General features: G+C 44.8%; 1 protein-coding gene across 1 annotated transcript in view; it reads right to left on the bottom strand.

The window, feature by feature from the left end:
* The window catches only part of cunh8orf34 (chromosome unknown C8orf34 homolog), a 175,464-nt gene that overhangs the window by 83,105 nt on the left and 77,594 nt on the right, over window positions 1-14,765 (bottom strand). Inside the window, exons 13-14 of the mRNA XM_076291170.1 lie at window positions 12,743-12,839; window positions 10,179-10,223 (exon numbers count right to left, since the gene is read on the bottom strand). Of these exons, the coding sequence (XP_076147285.1) occupies window positions 10,179-10,223; window positions 12,743-12,839 (142 nt within the window). The remainder of the gene's footprint in view (window positions 1-10,178; window positions 10,224-12,742; window positions 12,840-14,765) is intronic.

The following is a 14,765-nucleotide window of genomic DNA, read 5'->3' as shown; positions in this document are numbered from 1 at the left end:
CTAAGACTGATAAAAGTGTCAAGAATAATAGGCCATGGGATAGATAGCAAACAGACTCTGCAGTGTGTTCCGAGTCAAAGAAGGAGGGGGGGGGGGGGGGGTGCAAGAAGAGAAGGAAATGAGTGGATGTTAAGATGCTGAAAAATACTGAACTCAATTCAAAGGGACTGAACTCATGCAGAGAAATGAATGAAGTCAATTCATAAAAAGTGAGTGAGCTTAAGAAAATGAATATTTGTGCCTGTGTATGTGTGTGTGTGTATGCATGTTTGTGTGAGTGTGAGTATGTGTTTGACAGAGAGAAAGAGTGAGAGAGAGAGAGAAGTGACCATTTTTGGCTTCTTTTACTCTTTACTTATTTTCCCTTCATTCTTTCTGGCTCCTACCTTTTTGAGAAATGGTGACAGTCATAAAAACCTCCTAGAGCTGGCAACAAATTTAAATGAAACAGTGTGAGTGCACGTAATAAATATGATTTAAATAAAAACCCATATGTGGCCTTTTCACAAAAATACACTGCAACTCGACACAGTCTGTAAACGAATAAGACACCAAATGACTATCTGGCATCGTGAACCAAAAACACAGGATCACAGGATCGATACAGGGTGTGAAATAAAACCAGACATATTCATTACAGCAGAGGTATTAGACGCAGTTGCCCTGAGGGCTTGTGCGCTGTGTGTGTGTGTGTGTGTGTGTGTGTGTGTGTGTGTGTGTGTGAGAGAGAGAGAGAGAGAGAGAAAGAGAGAGAGAGAGAGAGAGGGAGAGAGTTAGAATGCCATCCATCATCAGGTCTCTGTGTTTTACAATAGGTATAAATATCAGCACATTAGCCCATGCCTTGCGTTATTGCCATAATATTTTGTTTTATGCCTCTCCAGACGGACTTGGGAAGAGAATAGAGGCGTACTGCAAAGGAAAACAGTTCAGAGAGACAGCGTGCCATGAAAGCTACCTCAGATCTTGTTACCCTTTAAAAATATAATAACAATAATAACTGACTGATGGCTTCTGGACCCAAGAGGAGCAAACGGAGATCAACCCAGAAACATGCCGACTGGAAGAGAGCTGGCAGGGGAGACTCCATATTTGGGCCAGATCCGGGCCAGGTGTGTTCCAAAGCCCCAGCTGCATTCTGGGATGTGGAGTTCAGCGAGCATGTTTACCACCCATCACTGATCACAGACACTCTGACACTCACTTTAAAAAATATATGAAGAAGAATTCATGCGGACTTAGGACAACCATGGTGTGAAGAGAATCCGACTCTACTTAGACTAAACTATGCAATTATGAGAAGGCTGGACATGCGTCACATTGATTGGCTGTTACTACCTGAGGAATTGTGGGGTGTCAACGGTCACGTAAAGGATGCTTCAGTGCATCCTTCACTAAAGGGCATTTGAAAGGAAACATCGAAGAACCTTTCCTAAGTCATTTTACTCCGAGTGCATCCCTACTCTTTATACCAATCAGAATGGAAAGCCACCAATACCATACAAGATCCTATTTTTATAAAAGCAACCAGAAGATAGTGACTTATGGTAGACTTATGGTGAAAAGATTTAACGGCCACTCTGCTACCACTTATTACTGATGGTTCCGATTCAGTTCTCTTCAGTAATATGAACTATATTAATGCATGCTCTAGAAATCCACCATCTGTCAGAGCCTGAATACAACCTAACTGAACACACTTCTTGTGGTTTATCAAGCCCTCTGGAAGTCTCTCATTTTTGCAGTTAAAAACAGGTGTGTCTGGTTTTGGTTGTAAATGAACCTTACAAAAAGTCATCAAACCCTGGGTTGGGTTGCCTTACCCGTGCATTTCAGAAACAATAGAGGTGTGGGGTGAGCCATCAGCTAGGAGACCTACAGGGGAACGCTCACCTTCCCTGGCCTCCTGACCGTACGCTGCACCATGAACTGGACCGGTTTGGACCACTGCTCTGTGGTTTCACACCAAACAATCCCACACACACGCATATTACATCCACAACGCTAAAACGCACACACAGCATCATCATGTGTACATCGGCACACAAACACATCGTATTCACACTCACACTCAGATATGCTGATAAACACACTAACACACAGGCATGCAAACACACATACCTGTGCCTCGAACACAAAGACGGTTATCAAATGTCCGATCCAAGAGGCAGAGATTGACGGACCTCACAGGATAGCGAGAAGAGCCTGAGTCGGGCTGGGTTTCGCTGCACTCTGTGTGACCTCTATCTGACCAGGAATGAAAGGGCAAAATGCCAAGAGCATTCATACTCTCACTGGCCTATCAGTGGAGTAGAGGAGGACTGAGGACAAGACAAGTCCACTAATTTCACTGGACTGAACTAGAGAGTGAGTTTCATGCTTTTATGAGGAGAAACCTGTCAAAACTCATACACTTACATCTGTAATGGCTTAAGGGGTCTCAGAAGAATTACTGTGCTCGATTGGAAATAAATAAAACTGTGGAAAACAGTTTTAGGCAAAAACAACCTCTTGGGACCCCACCAAAGTGTCCACACTGGTAAAGTATTTGAGTGTGTGGAAAATATTAGCGTCTTTATTACAAACAAATTTTTAAGATGATGAATGTTACTGCCCTGTGTAAAATGGCCACTAGTCATAGGGAAGACATTTTTCCCAACAAAAAAAAAATGAGTGCACAGGACATTGTAAACCAGATAAGGAATGCTTTGGTCTAACACTGTCTTAAGCTAGATAGAGAAAGGCCAGTCTTAAATCTTAATGAGCATTCAAGCAGCGATGACCGAACACTCATTCAAACCGTATGTGAAATAGGGCCAGGCACGGGAACTCAGTGGCCCTGAGTTAACCTAACCACTTAACGTATGATGGCCAACAGCTTGGCATCAAAGATTATCAGAAAACAACCTGGAAGACATCAGGGAAGGTCTCAATCACAACAGGAGGAATGGCAGTCCCCTAGGAGGTGTAAGATGTATGAAGCCCAGTATCAAAGCTGCTGTCTATCAACTTGGATCTGGCCTGGTTACGAGCCAAATCTGCCATGGATTTAGTGAATGTGTGCCAGACCAGGATCAGTTCAGACTCAGAGCTATCTTATCTGGGCCTAGGCCATGGTACAGTGCTGCCTTCATTCAAGCAAATCTCCATGCCATTCAGCAAATGAAATCTGATATGAAAAGTTCACAAATATCCATATTTAGTTATGAGAATGAAGGGAAAATGCTTTGGCAGTACATTTCAACAGTCCACATCTAGGCATCGCTGTCTTGGAGCAGTGACAAAGTACATGGTATTTCAAATCTATGATTACATTGGAAATTGCAGCAATGTCTAAAACAGTATTTAGCATGACCTCTGGCTAGCACTCAACAAAAATATGATTTTTAAAAACTCAAATCCCACAATATCTGTAAAATGATGTTTTTCGTGGTCTTGAGATCAACAGTAGCCTACCTTACCTTATGGCATGACTTTCCCTGACGCAACTCCGTTAATGCGATTCAGCATTCTGTCCAGGTTAGCCTCCAGAGTCAAAGCATGAACGGCTGGGTTTGGCAGCAATAAGAGGCTAATCCCCTGACAGATGGGACCAATTAATGTAATCAGATGGGCAATTAGCTAAATAAAGATCCAACATTAGCGTGACAGAGATCACTTTAAGCAGGCCACAGCAGCTTATCAACTTAGCCGATATCGCCATTCAGACAGATAGGCCCTGGATAGGGGTGTAGGTTTGTCCTGTGCTGATTGAATGATTGACAGGTGGAGTAGGTGAACAGGGAATCGTTAGCCTTTCAGTTGGTGTATAAACCCCATGCATTTCTATCCTCCATAGAAATGCATTGGGTTTGTTTGTAACGCCAATAGATAGATAGATACTTATAGATACTTACTTATATATATATATATATATATATATATATATATATATATATGTTTATATATATGTGTATATATATATATATATATATATATATATATATATATATATTTATACAATATATATTTATACATATTACATATTTATAATATGGTAGTTGTCTACACATATCCCACCCCTTCCTCGGCAAAACGTCGACATGTGAATACATTGAGCCAATCATGTGGTGTGATGTGAATACATTGAGCCAATTATATGGTGTGCTGTGAAGACATCGTGCCAATCATGTGTTGTGAACTCACCACTGGAGCAAGATTGGTGTCATGAAGCCTTGCGCAGGCGCATTTCTGCTGAATAGGATGCCCGATGAGTGTCCAAAAAGCGTTGCAATATGGCCGCCGAGTGGAGGGACTTGCCTAAAAGGACTTTGGCTAAACTCTACATAAGAACCCATGTAGGAAGGATAAAAGATTGACAACACATGTGCGTTTGAATTGATTCGTGGCTGACTACCTGCTCTGCTGCCCAGGCAGCTCGTTCATTGTGGTTAACTCCGGAACAAGGGCTTCAGAGCAGTTCCTGTCTCATGCCACGGATAGCCTCTGTATGTCCTTTTGTTCTGTTAAAATGAAGGCATTAAAGCGCCGCTTAAACGATTTTGATTACACTAAGCTCTTTTAAGAGATGCAAGGATATCATTTGTTTTCCGGGACTTCTGAGGGATGATTTCGCGCAAACAAAGACCAGGCTACTTGGAGAAAAAAATAACACTTTTACAGACACACACAAGGGAAATGTTTAATTATAACAATTGGAAGGAGCTGAACATTTGCAGTGCAGAAAACTGAATGAAGAGTGAGAGTGAGGAGAATGAAGGAAAAGATTGAGCCTAATTGTGTTTTCAATCAAACAAATCATAAAATCATCCATGCAAACATCCTTCTCTTCAGATTGTGGGGTCTTTTTTTACAGCATAATTAATCCGGGATGGTGGTCCCCACATTACCAGAAAAATCCAGCACTGGTCTGTCGAGTTTGCACAGAGCCATAGTTCCAGTCTCCATTCAGCGAGAATTCATTCATATGGCAGGGCACACACACATACACACAGTGTGCTTTGGGCTTTCCTTTTTGAAATATCCCTAGTCTGCTTATTAATAGCACATACATGATACACGTAAGCATGCAAACCTACATTGAGAAACACTCAGTCTTGCTGATGCTGACACACATAACCTTGCGCACAGACATACATTTAAACATATATGCACACCACTACCACTGCCTCAAACACACACACACACACACACACACACACACAAAAATACACACTCTGGGAACAAGGACTGTCATGTATACTGCTTCAAAGCATACTTGCTCCCCACCATAGATTTATTTGTACTCCATGTCAGGATTAATATTACTTTGTTCTGTCGTAAATACGGCACAGAGGCCGGTCAGCTGACCACTGATGGTGGTCTGAGCTTCAGTGTGGCGTGAATCTGCCCGCCCGCCACAGACTATCTGGGTGGCCCTCGGCCTCGACCCCACAGTGGCTTTGAAAGTGTTCGCTCACTGGGGACTCTGGTAACCAGAGGATATTGGAGCGGTTGAACCCTGGAGAAGATAACCCTTACCGCGTCTAATATATGTCATTAGTCAGTGGGCAAGAGACCAAATCCACCGCTGCACACAAATCGCTCCACGCCTTTGATTACCCTCTTACTCCCAAGAATTGTTTTTTTTACCATATCATATGCTATATCCATATCGGAATACGCATCTATGAGTCCCTTGTTTCAACTTCTCAGAGACAGAGAGAGAGGGCGAGAAAGAGAGAGAACGATGGAGAGAGAGATGTAGTGAAATGATATCAAAGCAAGTTTCCATGACGCTGAGGCCGATCTGAACGCTTGAGTGAATAATGCGAGAGCCCCATGTGGGTTATAGCACATCAGAGAGCCCGTCCTATAGGCACATGAAACGCAGAAACGCATTCCTCACAGACATCTGTGTGGCAGCGACTAGGCCTCTTGGTGGAGCCCAAATTAGCCTCTTCTTCCAATCGTTCATTCCGAATGGAGCATTAATACTTACTGCTGACGTGGCGCATGAAAAAACAAAAAACAGGCAAAGCAGAAACACATGATTGGGAGTGTGTGGCGGGAAACATTGATGCCCATTATCAATTTGACTTGTGGTGGAGCGACGTGCCGAGCGTTTCCATTTCGCGTAAACTCTCAACAACTTTGGCGCAGGCTTCAGTAGTTTCTCCAAGGGGTGAACTGAAAGACGAGGATGATGTCACTCGCTGTTGAATTCTGGGAAGCGATTGTCAGAGGCAGCTCCGATCCAGCAACAGTCCGTCTCTGCTGACTTGAGTCGACCCCAATCAGGCGATAAAACAACGATTCCCCCTCTACGATACTTCAGAGAAGAGGCATTTATGTGCGACGGTAGGTTTCAACCCTGTCCAAAAGACGCCTCTAAACCCTGCTGCCTCCGGCCACATCCTGTCTATGATTCCCACCAGTCTAAACAACTAAGGGGAAGAGCTTGCAGAGATGGCACACATACCATGTTTAATGAAATCTTGCTTGGATTCTCACTCGTATTAACATTCTCTTTGATGAGTGTTCAATCATTGACTTTCACAGGGAGAGGAGAAGCGTTCTTTCTCTCAACCACATCCTGTTTTCAGCTAAAAGGGTGTAAGGGGGCTGCATTTCAGTTTTTTGGCGTGGCATGGCCTTCAGGAAATGATCAGGTGGAGCAGGACTGGGTGGCTCCTCTCTGTGGGGTGGCATGTGTGTGTGTATGATCGTGTTTGTGTTCACACCAGACAGACTGATCTCACGCTGACGTCTAGCCGGCAGCCTCACCCCTACCACACCACCCTCACCAGGCGGTGTGTGTGTGTGTGGGTGTAGGTGTGGGTGTTCACATAAAACAACCCAATCACCAGAATGTCATGCTGGCATCCACAGAAACACCCTTGGTTCCCTTTCCTCACACACCCACCACCAACCAACCCTGCCCTCACACACAACAAAGACAGAGACATCTAACGACAAAAAGCACCCCCCCTCCTCTCTCTATCTCTCTCACCAAAAGAAAAGAAAATAACAAAAAAAAAGCGAGAAGCGTTTACACCCCTCTCTCAAACTTCTCATGCATGCCATCAGCGGGTTCCTTTTCATCTGCGCCCCGCCTGAACCAGATCAATGGGAGTCCTAACGACGCTTACTGTAAGCGCAGCCATAAAACAAACAGTGGGAATGGGTGCAAGAGTACAGTCTGCACAGCACAGCACAGAGCAAGGCTCAGTTATTGTATGACCGCTTGATGTCATTCGCCAATTTCTCAGCAGTCTGAGCACAACCCACAAGCACTGAATATTGAGTATCATACTCAAGCAGTGAGAACAATAAGGCCATTCCCCAAAAAGGAAGGACATTAGGAGAGGGGATGGTGGTGGTGGTGGGGGTGGGGGGGGGGGGGTTCTTCTCAAAGGTGAAGGATGATGTCCTTTGGACATTGTAACTGTCAAAACGACACTTTTGGACCAGAGGGAACCAGAGTGATTTGAACAGGGTTGATGGAGAAGACCTGGAGCCAGTGTCACTGAAATCTATGCCCAGAGAGAGAGAGAGAGAAAGTAAAAGAAAAACAGAGGAAAAGCAGCTGGAAGTAGCAGCCGGCGCCTCTCCCATTTCATAGAGTCACTGAGTGCAGCATGGTTAAGTCATTTGCATGTACAGTACACTGCAGAAATGTTGGGAAGATGGGTGTTCTGACCTGGATCTAACCTTACCGCATATGATCACAGGACTGTGTCAAGAGAAGGGATGAGAGGAGAGAGAGAATGTGTGTGTGTGTGTGTGTGTGTGTGTGTGTGTGTGTGTGTGTGTGTGTGAAGGATAATACGAGTGTGTGTGCACGAGAGAGAGAATGAAGAGAGAAGATAAGAGGAAAGAGATAATGAAGAATGGAGAGAATACTAGATGGAGGGAGAGTGAGGAAAAATGATTTAAGCATAATGCATTATGAATACAGAATGTAGAAGAAATCCTTGAAAATACAATTAATAATAGGCAAGTTGTATGTTTATGATCATATAAAAACATAGAACATCATAGGAAACATATTTTTTATTTTAAAAACTACTTTAACTTGTTATAGATAGGAGTTCACAGAAACAGGTGGGAGACAGACAGTTTACAAATAATGAACTGAGGATCCAAAGTAAACATTCCAACAATTTCCCAACACACAAGCAATAAATCTAAACCGTAAAAAATATGCATTTATTTCTCACATATAACAAAAATAATAAAACAAAGAAGAAAACAGCATGCCTGATGCAAACTTCACAGTCTCTGAAATGGTTAGCCAACCCGCTGGCGGCTGTATCAAAAGAGCATGTGAAAAAAACATGGACATTCATTAATGGTTGCACTGGAAGATGCAATGTGTGCGTGTCTACTGCAGCAAGGCCACATGGAATCAACTAAATATCCCTTCATTCCACAACTAAATACATACATGCTCAAAATCTAGTTTTTATTTTATTTTTTGAAATAATGGCTACGGTTTTGTCATTCCTTAAAAATAATGTTTTTACATTCTCTATTTTATTTTTCATATGTCCACTCCACACATAGAACAGTAATCACACAGAACCAAAGAAGATGGAGCTACGAAATATTGAATCTCCGTGGAAAAAAGTACACAATCTTCTTTTCTGTGGGTTACAAAAATAATGTCTCTCTTTACAGTGCAGTACGCAGTATTGAAAATGCCTGTTAGCTTGCATAAGGGTAGGTGGGGGTGTCGGTCTCAGTCTCTGGCTCCTGTGCTGCTACAGACCTATGGAGGGACGAGAGGAAAACATCAGTCTCATAGCAACCCCCATTCAGACGTGTCCTACCACTAAGAGGACTAATAACCGCAGCAATTACAGTAAAAACACTCTTCTCTATTTGAACATGTCAAAGATAAATATTGAGTGGAAAAGCACAGAGCCGATGCCCACTGCCTGCCACAGTTGTATTTTACTGTATGTGTGTGTGTGTGTGTGTGTGTGTGTGTGTGTGTGTGTGTGTGTGTGTGTGTGTGTGTGTGTGTGCGCGTGTTAAAAGTATTGTATGGTGTGTGTTTGTATTGTATGCCTTTTTTACTGTACTGTAAATGTGTGTGTGTGTGTGCTTGTGTGTGCATCTACAGTATGCGCCCAAGTGTGCTCTGATGAGTTTGTGTCTGCGTGTGTGAAGGAAAGACATTGTATAGATGTGATCTGTTGAGTGTCTGTGTACTGTGTGTATGTGTGTGTGACTATGTCGGCCTCTCCAATGATGTCAGCGCTGACAGCATCCAGGGTTTGGCTAAGCATCTTTGGTTCCGTAGTGCTACTCCGATAACCCTGGTTCTTTCGTTCTTTCCTTTTCTCTCCTCCCGTTCCTCCGTCTTTCCATCTCTCTCTCCTTTCCTCCCTCCGTCTCTGCCGAGTCGAGCTGTTCCAGACCTCTAGACCTGTCTCCTTTCACACTGTGAAATATCACTGGGGCCTCCGACGCCACAAAAAGGCACAACCGCAGACGTACCACCCCACTCTCTCTCTCTCTCTTTCTCTCTCTCTCACACTTTCTCTCCTCCCTCTGTCAACTTCTCTCTCTCTCTGCCTCTCCCTTTTTCTGTCTCTCCATCACTCTCTCTCTCTCTCTCTCTCTCTCTCCCTTCCATGCAGCCCTTCCTGGACCCTCTGCTCTGCTCCAGCATACGTTAATGTGGCACCAGCCTGTCTTAATAGAGGGCACCACCACACTCGCTCTTTCCCACCGCAGCGGTGCTGGGCGCTATGGAAACCCAACCCACCCCCCCCACTCCACCACCACCAGCCCCTCCAAACACACACACACACACACACACACAGCATGCATTTCAGTGGCATTATGTGTCCTCTCAACCACTCCATCCCCACACTCACACACACCATCCTTAAAGAGTACACAGAGCCACTCCAGGCTCCATAAACCAACATGGAGGCCCGTGAGTCACTGGTGATGGAGGTGGCGGTTTGTCGGGCGGGGTGAGCCCATTGACAGACCGTGAGGCATGTGCCACGTACAGGAGAAGGCATTCCACCAACAGGCCTGTTTGTTTTGTGACCCTGGAGCCCCATATGATGTCTACCAAGCCTGTGGTTTATTGACTGAGATGTGTGTGTGTGTGTGTGTGAGAGAGAGAGAGAGAGAGAGCGTAGTGCTGATAGACAGATGCTAGTGACGCAACCTACCTGAAAAGACCGATCTTTTATTGGCATCCCGCACGCTCTGGCTACCTGCAACAGCCGCCAAACAAACAACAACATTAATTTCCAATTACGGAAACGCCCCAACACAAACACAGGAGCAGAAACCCATATAACAGCATATGAAAACTACGCAGTGCCAGAGCAGCGGGCCAGTCCCACAGCACTAAGCATTTTCTGGCAAGAGACGAAATTAATTGTGGATTTCCATAACTGTGTTTTCATTGGCTCATAAAATACTGTACTCGTTATGCACCCCCCCCACCCCCACCCCGCTCATTAACGGCATGGAAATGATTACGGCGCTGAGAATCAGAGGGAATTAATCAGCGCTAATCAGACTGAAATGGGCCCTGGCTGGACTGGACAGCAGGTGTAAATCAAACGTCTTTTAAGGGACTCGGGGTCCGCTTGGGTCACAAAGCCCCCCTCCGCCCCCCCGCTGCAGGGCGGGACTGGGACGTGGAGAGGGGACAGGAGGCGGGTCTCTTTCATCTTTGTTGAGGTTAGCGGTTACCCCAACGGCAAAGTCTCTAAAATAACAGGAAATTGTTGTAGATCTTTCTTTCTTTTTCACTCTTTTCTCCTCCTCCCTTTTCTTTGCTTTTCTGTTCGCCGTCTCCTCTGCCATAGACTTGGCGCCAGCCCTTAAACATGCACTGGCACAAAGAATATGTGTGTGTGTGTGTGTGTGTGGGGGGGGGGGGGTGCCTGTGAGCTGTACCTATACACACCACACACACACACACACACACACACACACACAGAGATGCAACATACACACAGGCACATACAGATGCAAACAAAGGTAGACACACACACATATAGACATACAATAGACACTCACAAAACACTGACCAGTGCACCAGGCACCAATAGCCTTCCTCTTTAGCTATGTCCCCATCATCTGACCTGTCTGACACATACGTGTACATGTACACACCTAGACCCTCTTCACCAGCTGTTTGTGGCTTACATGTCTTCTTGCTCTTGTTTTTGTTTTTCTTCTTCTTCAAAACACACAGCTGGCATGACAGAACCCCCCCCCCCCCCCCCCCCCCCCACACACACACACACACACACACCGCCTCCCTTTACTGGAAATTATGAAGATAGATTTCAACATTTAATAAAATCCTGTGTGTCAGAGACCAACACCGACCATCCCTCGGCGAGACCCGTCACATGCACTTAACACTGTAGTCCGATGCCAAGCTAGTGTGTGTTTGGCTTGAGCAAGACCCATACCCCACTGACCCATCAAGCTTAGCCGGTCAGCGAATTTCCCCACGCACTGTGATTTCTGGTTGCCCAGTGAGCCAATAATTTGTTTACCAAGGCAATTATATAATATCAATTTGAGAACATTTTCATTTTTCAGGATGTTCTCAGTCCATGGTAACAAAAGTGAAAAGTTTTCTCACACACAAAGCAACAATGCAGCACAGAAATGCAGAGACGCTGTGAGCATCTATGTATTCTTTATTATTCTGCTTAATCCTCTGTAAACACACACACACACACACACACACACACACACACACACACACACACACACACACACGTGTAGCTGAGGATAATGAATAGATGGCCCTCTGTGAGATTGAATCTGAGTTCAACTGTGCAGCGCAGCCTCAGCGTTGGCTGTGGCCCACGTATTAAACACAATCTCAACACCATAGCAGTATATTCAACTCATTAATGGACAAATGGCTCCTTGAGGAAGACCTGATCTTGCAACAGCACTTTCAAAGACAAGGAGAAATGGCCATGGACAATTTATGAGAAACTGGAGAATATGATTTTGGGCAGTAAGTCATTGATTAGCTCCAAGTAAGGTATAAATCTCTCAAGTAAGCCCTGGAAATGAAATACTAGATATCTCCGTGAGACAATATCAACATAATGAAAGTAAAAAGGCCATTTTTCAGGACCCAAGCCACACAAGGTGTAAGCCCCCACATACACATAAGTCCTCTGTAATAAGGAACAGAAGAGTGTTGGCACACTAGAGCAGGCTTATAAATGATCTGACGAGATGCAGATTTTTCAATTCCCGAACTAAGGGAGAAGGGAAGCATCGAATGGTAATAAGTCTGGAGAAGATTTACAGAAATGACATGACAGCAAACCATAACATAACTCTTCTGAAGGTTGTGGTGCAACATTACAGGCCAAGTGTGTGTGTGTGTGTGTGTGTGTGTGTGTGTGTGTGTGTGTGTGTGTGTGTGTGTGTGTGTGTTTGTGTTTGTGTGGTGGAACAGCATTACAATAAACACAAACATACACAAAACGAGAGAGAGAGAGAGAAATGGGAAATTATAATAAAATAAAGGAACAAGCGGGAAATAGAACATAACATGAATAATAAACTAGCAAACAGACAGTGAGACAGACAGACAGACAGACAGAGAGACAGACAGACAGAAAGAGAGACAGATGGGGAGAGGCAACCAAGACAGACAGAGAGGAGAGAAAAAGGAGACTAATTGATGCACATAGAGACAGACACGTGTTGTCCATCAGGCCGAGGCCAGTGGGCCACTCACACTTGTCCTGCTCGGGGGGATCCAGGATGTCGCTCTCTGTGTCGCTGGGGATGCGCCAGGGCTGCCTGATGGCCTGGAGCTGCTGGTAGAAATCATCCTGCAGGGAGAAGGAGAGGAGAGAGGAGAGAGGAGAAGAGGAGGAGAGGGGAGGGAAGGAGGGGGAGGAGAGGAGAGGGGAGGAGAAGAGGAGAGGATAGAGGAGGAGAGGAGAAGAGGAGAGAAGAGGAGAGGGGAGGAGAGGAGGACGAGAGGAAAAGAGAAGAGGAGGAGAAGAGAAGAGGAGAGGGGAGGAGAGAATAGGGGAGGAGAGGAGAGAGGAGGAGAGAAGAGGGGAGGGGAGGGGAGGTAAGGAGAGGCAGTTGTGTTTACAAATACATAAAATCATACATACAGAGCTTTACATATGCAGAAGATGCATAAAGATGATGATACATGGGTCATTTTTGAGCAATACTGCTGGACGATCCCATGATCTGTTACTAGTGGTCATTGTGCATGCAGCACAGCACAGCATCATATTCATAGCTTTTCAAACATGGAAGACAAAACCAAAGAACAAGAAGGCTTTAGCCAGTGTCATGACAGCTATTGTCACCTGTGAAAGCCTCTGAAGTGGTAAGAACTTGGCTTACAAACAAGGGATATGAAGAAGTCTCTTTGTGGAATCTAGAACCTAGAAGGGAACCTACATTAGGAGGACCTGTTCTTGTTTTTTCTTTTTTTTTCCGAGTGCACTGTACTGCACTGTGACAACACAAATACTGAACATATGAAAGCCCTCCCAATATATACTCATAATGTATACACAAATCAAAGTTCACAGAGCCCCTAAATAGAGCATATCTGTAGTGTACTATTTATTCTATGCCAAGGTTCATGAAATCAGAGTTCAGAAAGGACACGGCAGATGTTTGAGGCCTGCTTTTGGGGATGTGCTGACAGACAAATCAATTTGTGGGAGAGTCCAACTCTGCGTTAGGATCCGTTCTGAAGGCCAAGTTTTAGAGACCACGCATTAGAACCGTTCAGCATGACTGTGAAACCTGCAGATAGTCGAGAAAGTCTGGTAAGCTTAGAGTGGCGCTGAATGATTATCATTTCATAAGGCCCTTGGAAAGCAAGCCGTGGCAGAGAGCGGACAAGCAATCAGCTCCCCTTGAAAAATATGTTCCTGCTACAGCGGTGCAGCTGCTCCTTTTCACTTTGCAACCTGAGAGTTCCACATTTTTGCTAAGTATCTCATAACAAATATCACTGCAGCTCCAGTTGGCCAGAGAAAAAAAAGTCTCTCTCTCTCTCTCTAGCCCTCTTTCTCTGTCTCTCTCTCGCTCTCTCTCCAGGTTTTTGTGGAAACAGTCTAAAGGTATTAGAGGGAAAAGGGGCACTGGCCCATGGAATAGGTGCAGCTTGTCAAAAAGAGCCCGGCTAAGACAAGCTCCTTCATGAACTCGAAACCAAAGATGTGGAGCCCTGGCCGAGGCGCATGTCAGGTCTATTACTTCTACAGATGTTTTTGTTTTCGTTTGAATTAAGTGTGTCTCAGGGGCCAAAGTCTAATAAATAAATTGCCCCACATCGGGTACGCTGGCGACTACGCCGCTCCGTCGGGCATCTTTTGTGTTTGTTATTTTTTAAATGTATTTCTCATGTGTTGATGTCACGGGTACGCTGGCAACTACGTCTCTCCATCCGGCATCTTTTGTCTTTTTGTTATGTGTCTTGTTGGTGGAGCGCTTTGGGTTGCACTCTGTGCATGTTTAAATGCGCTTTAAAAATAAAACTGACTTGACTGACTTGACTTGACATTGTCTTCTGAGGAGTTTTATTTTGAGCGTTCTTATTTTTCAATGGCTAAGAGGTGGTTGACATCCTGGGCTTGCTCTGCAGCACCTGCCACCATGCATCTGAGCAGCACCTCTGGGACAAATTAGGGAGCAATTGCAGGGATATTGGAAAAGGGAGAGAGAAAGGGAGAGAGAGGGATAGAACGAGAGAATGAAAGAGAGGGAAATCAGACGATATC

Source organism: Alosa pseudoharengus, unplaced genomic scaffold (genome assembly GCF_046254945.1).
Source record: "Alosa pseudoharengus isolate Yale_2024_CS ecotype anadromous, Long Island Sound unplaced genomic scaffold, YU_APseudo_1.1 YU_APseudo_1.1_scf_18, whole genome shotgun sequence".
Taxonomy (NCBI): Eukaryota; Metazoa; Chordata; class Actinopteri; order Clupeiformes; family Clupeidae; genus Alosa; species Alosa pseudoharengus.
This window is presented reverse-complemented; position numbering and strand designations above follow the sequence as displayed.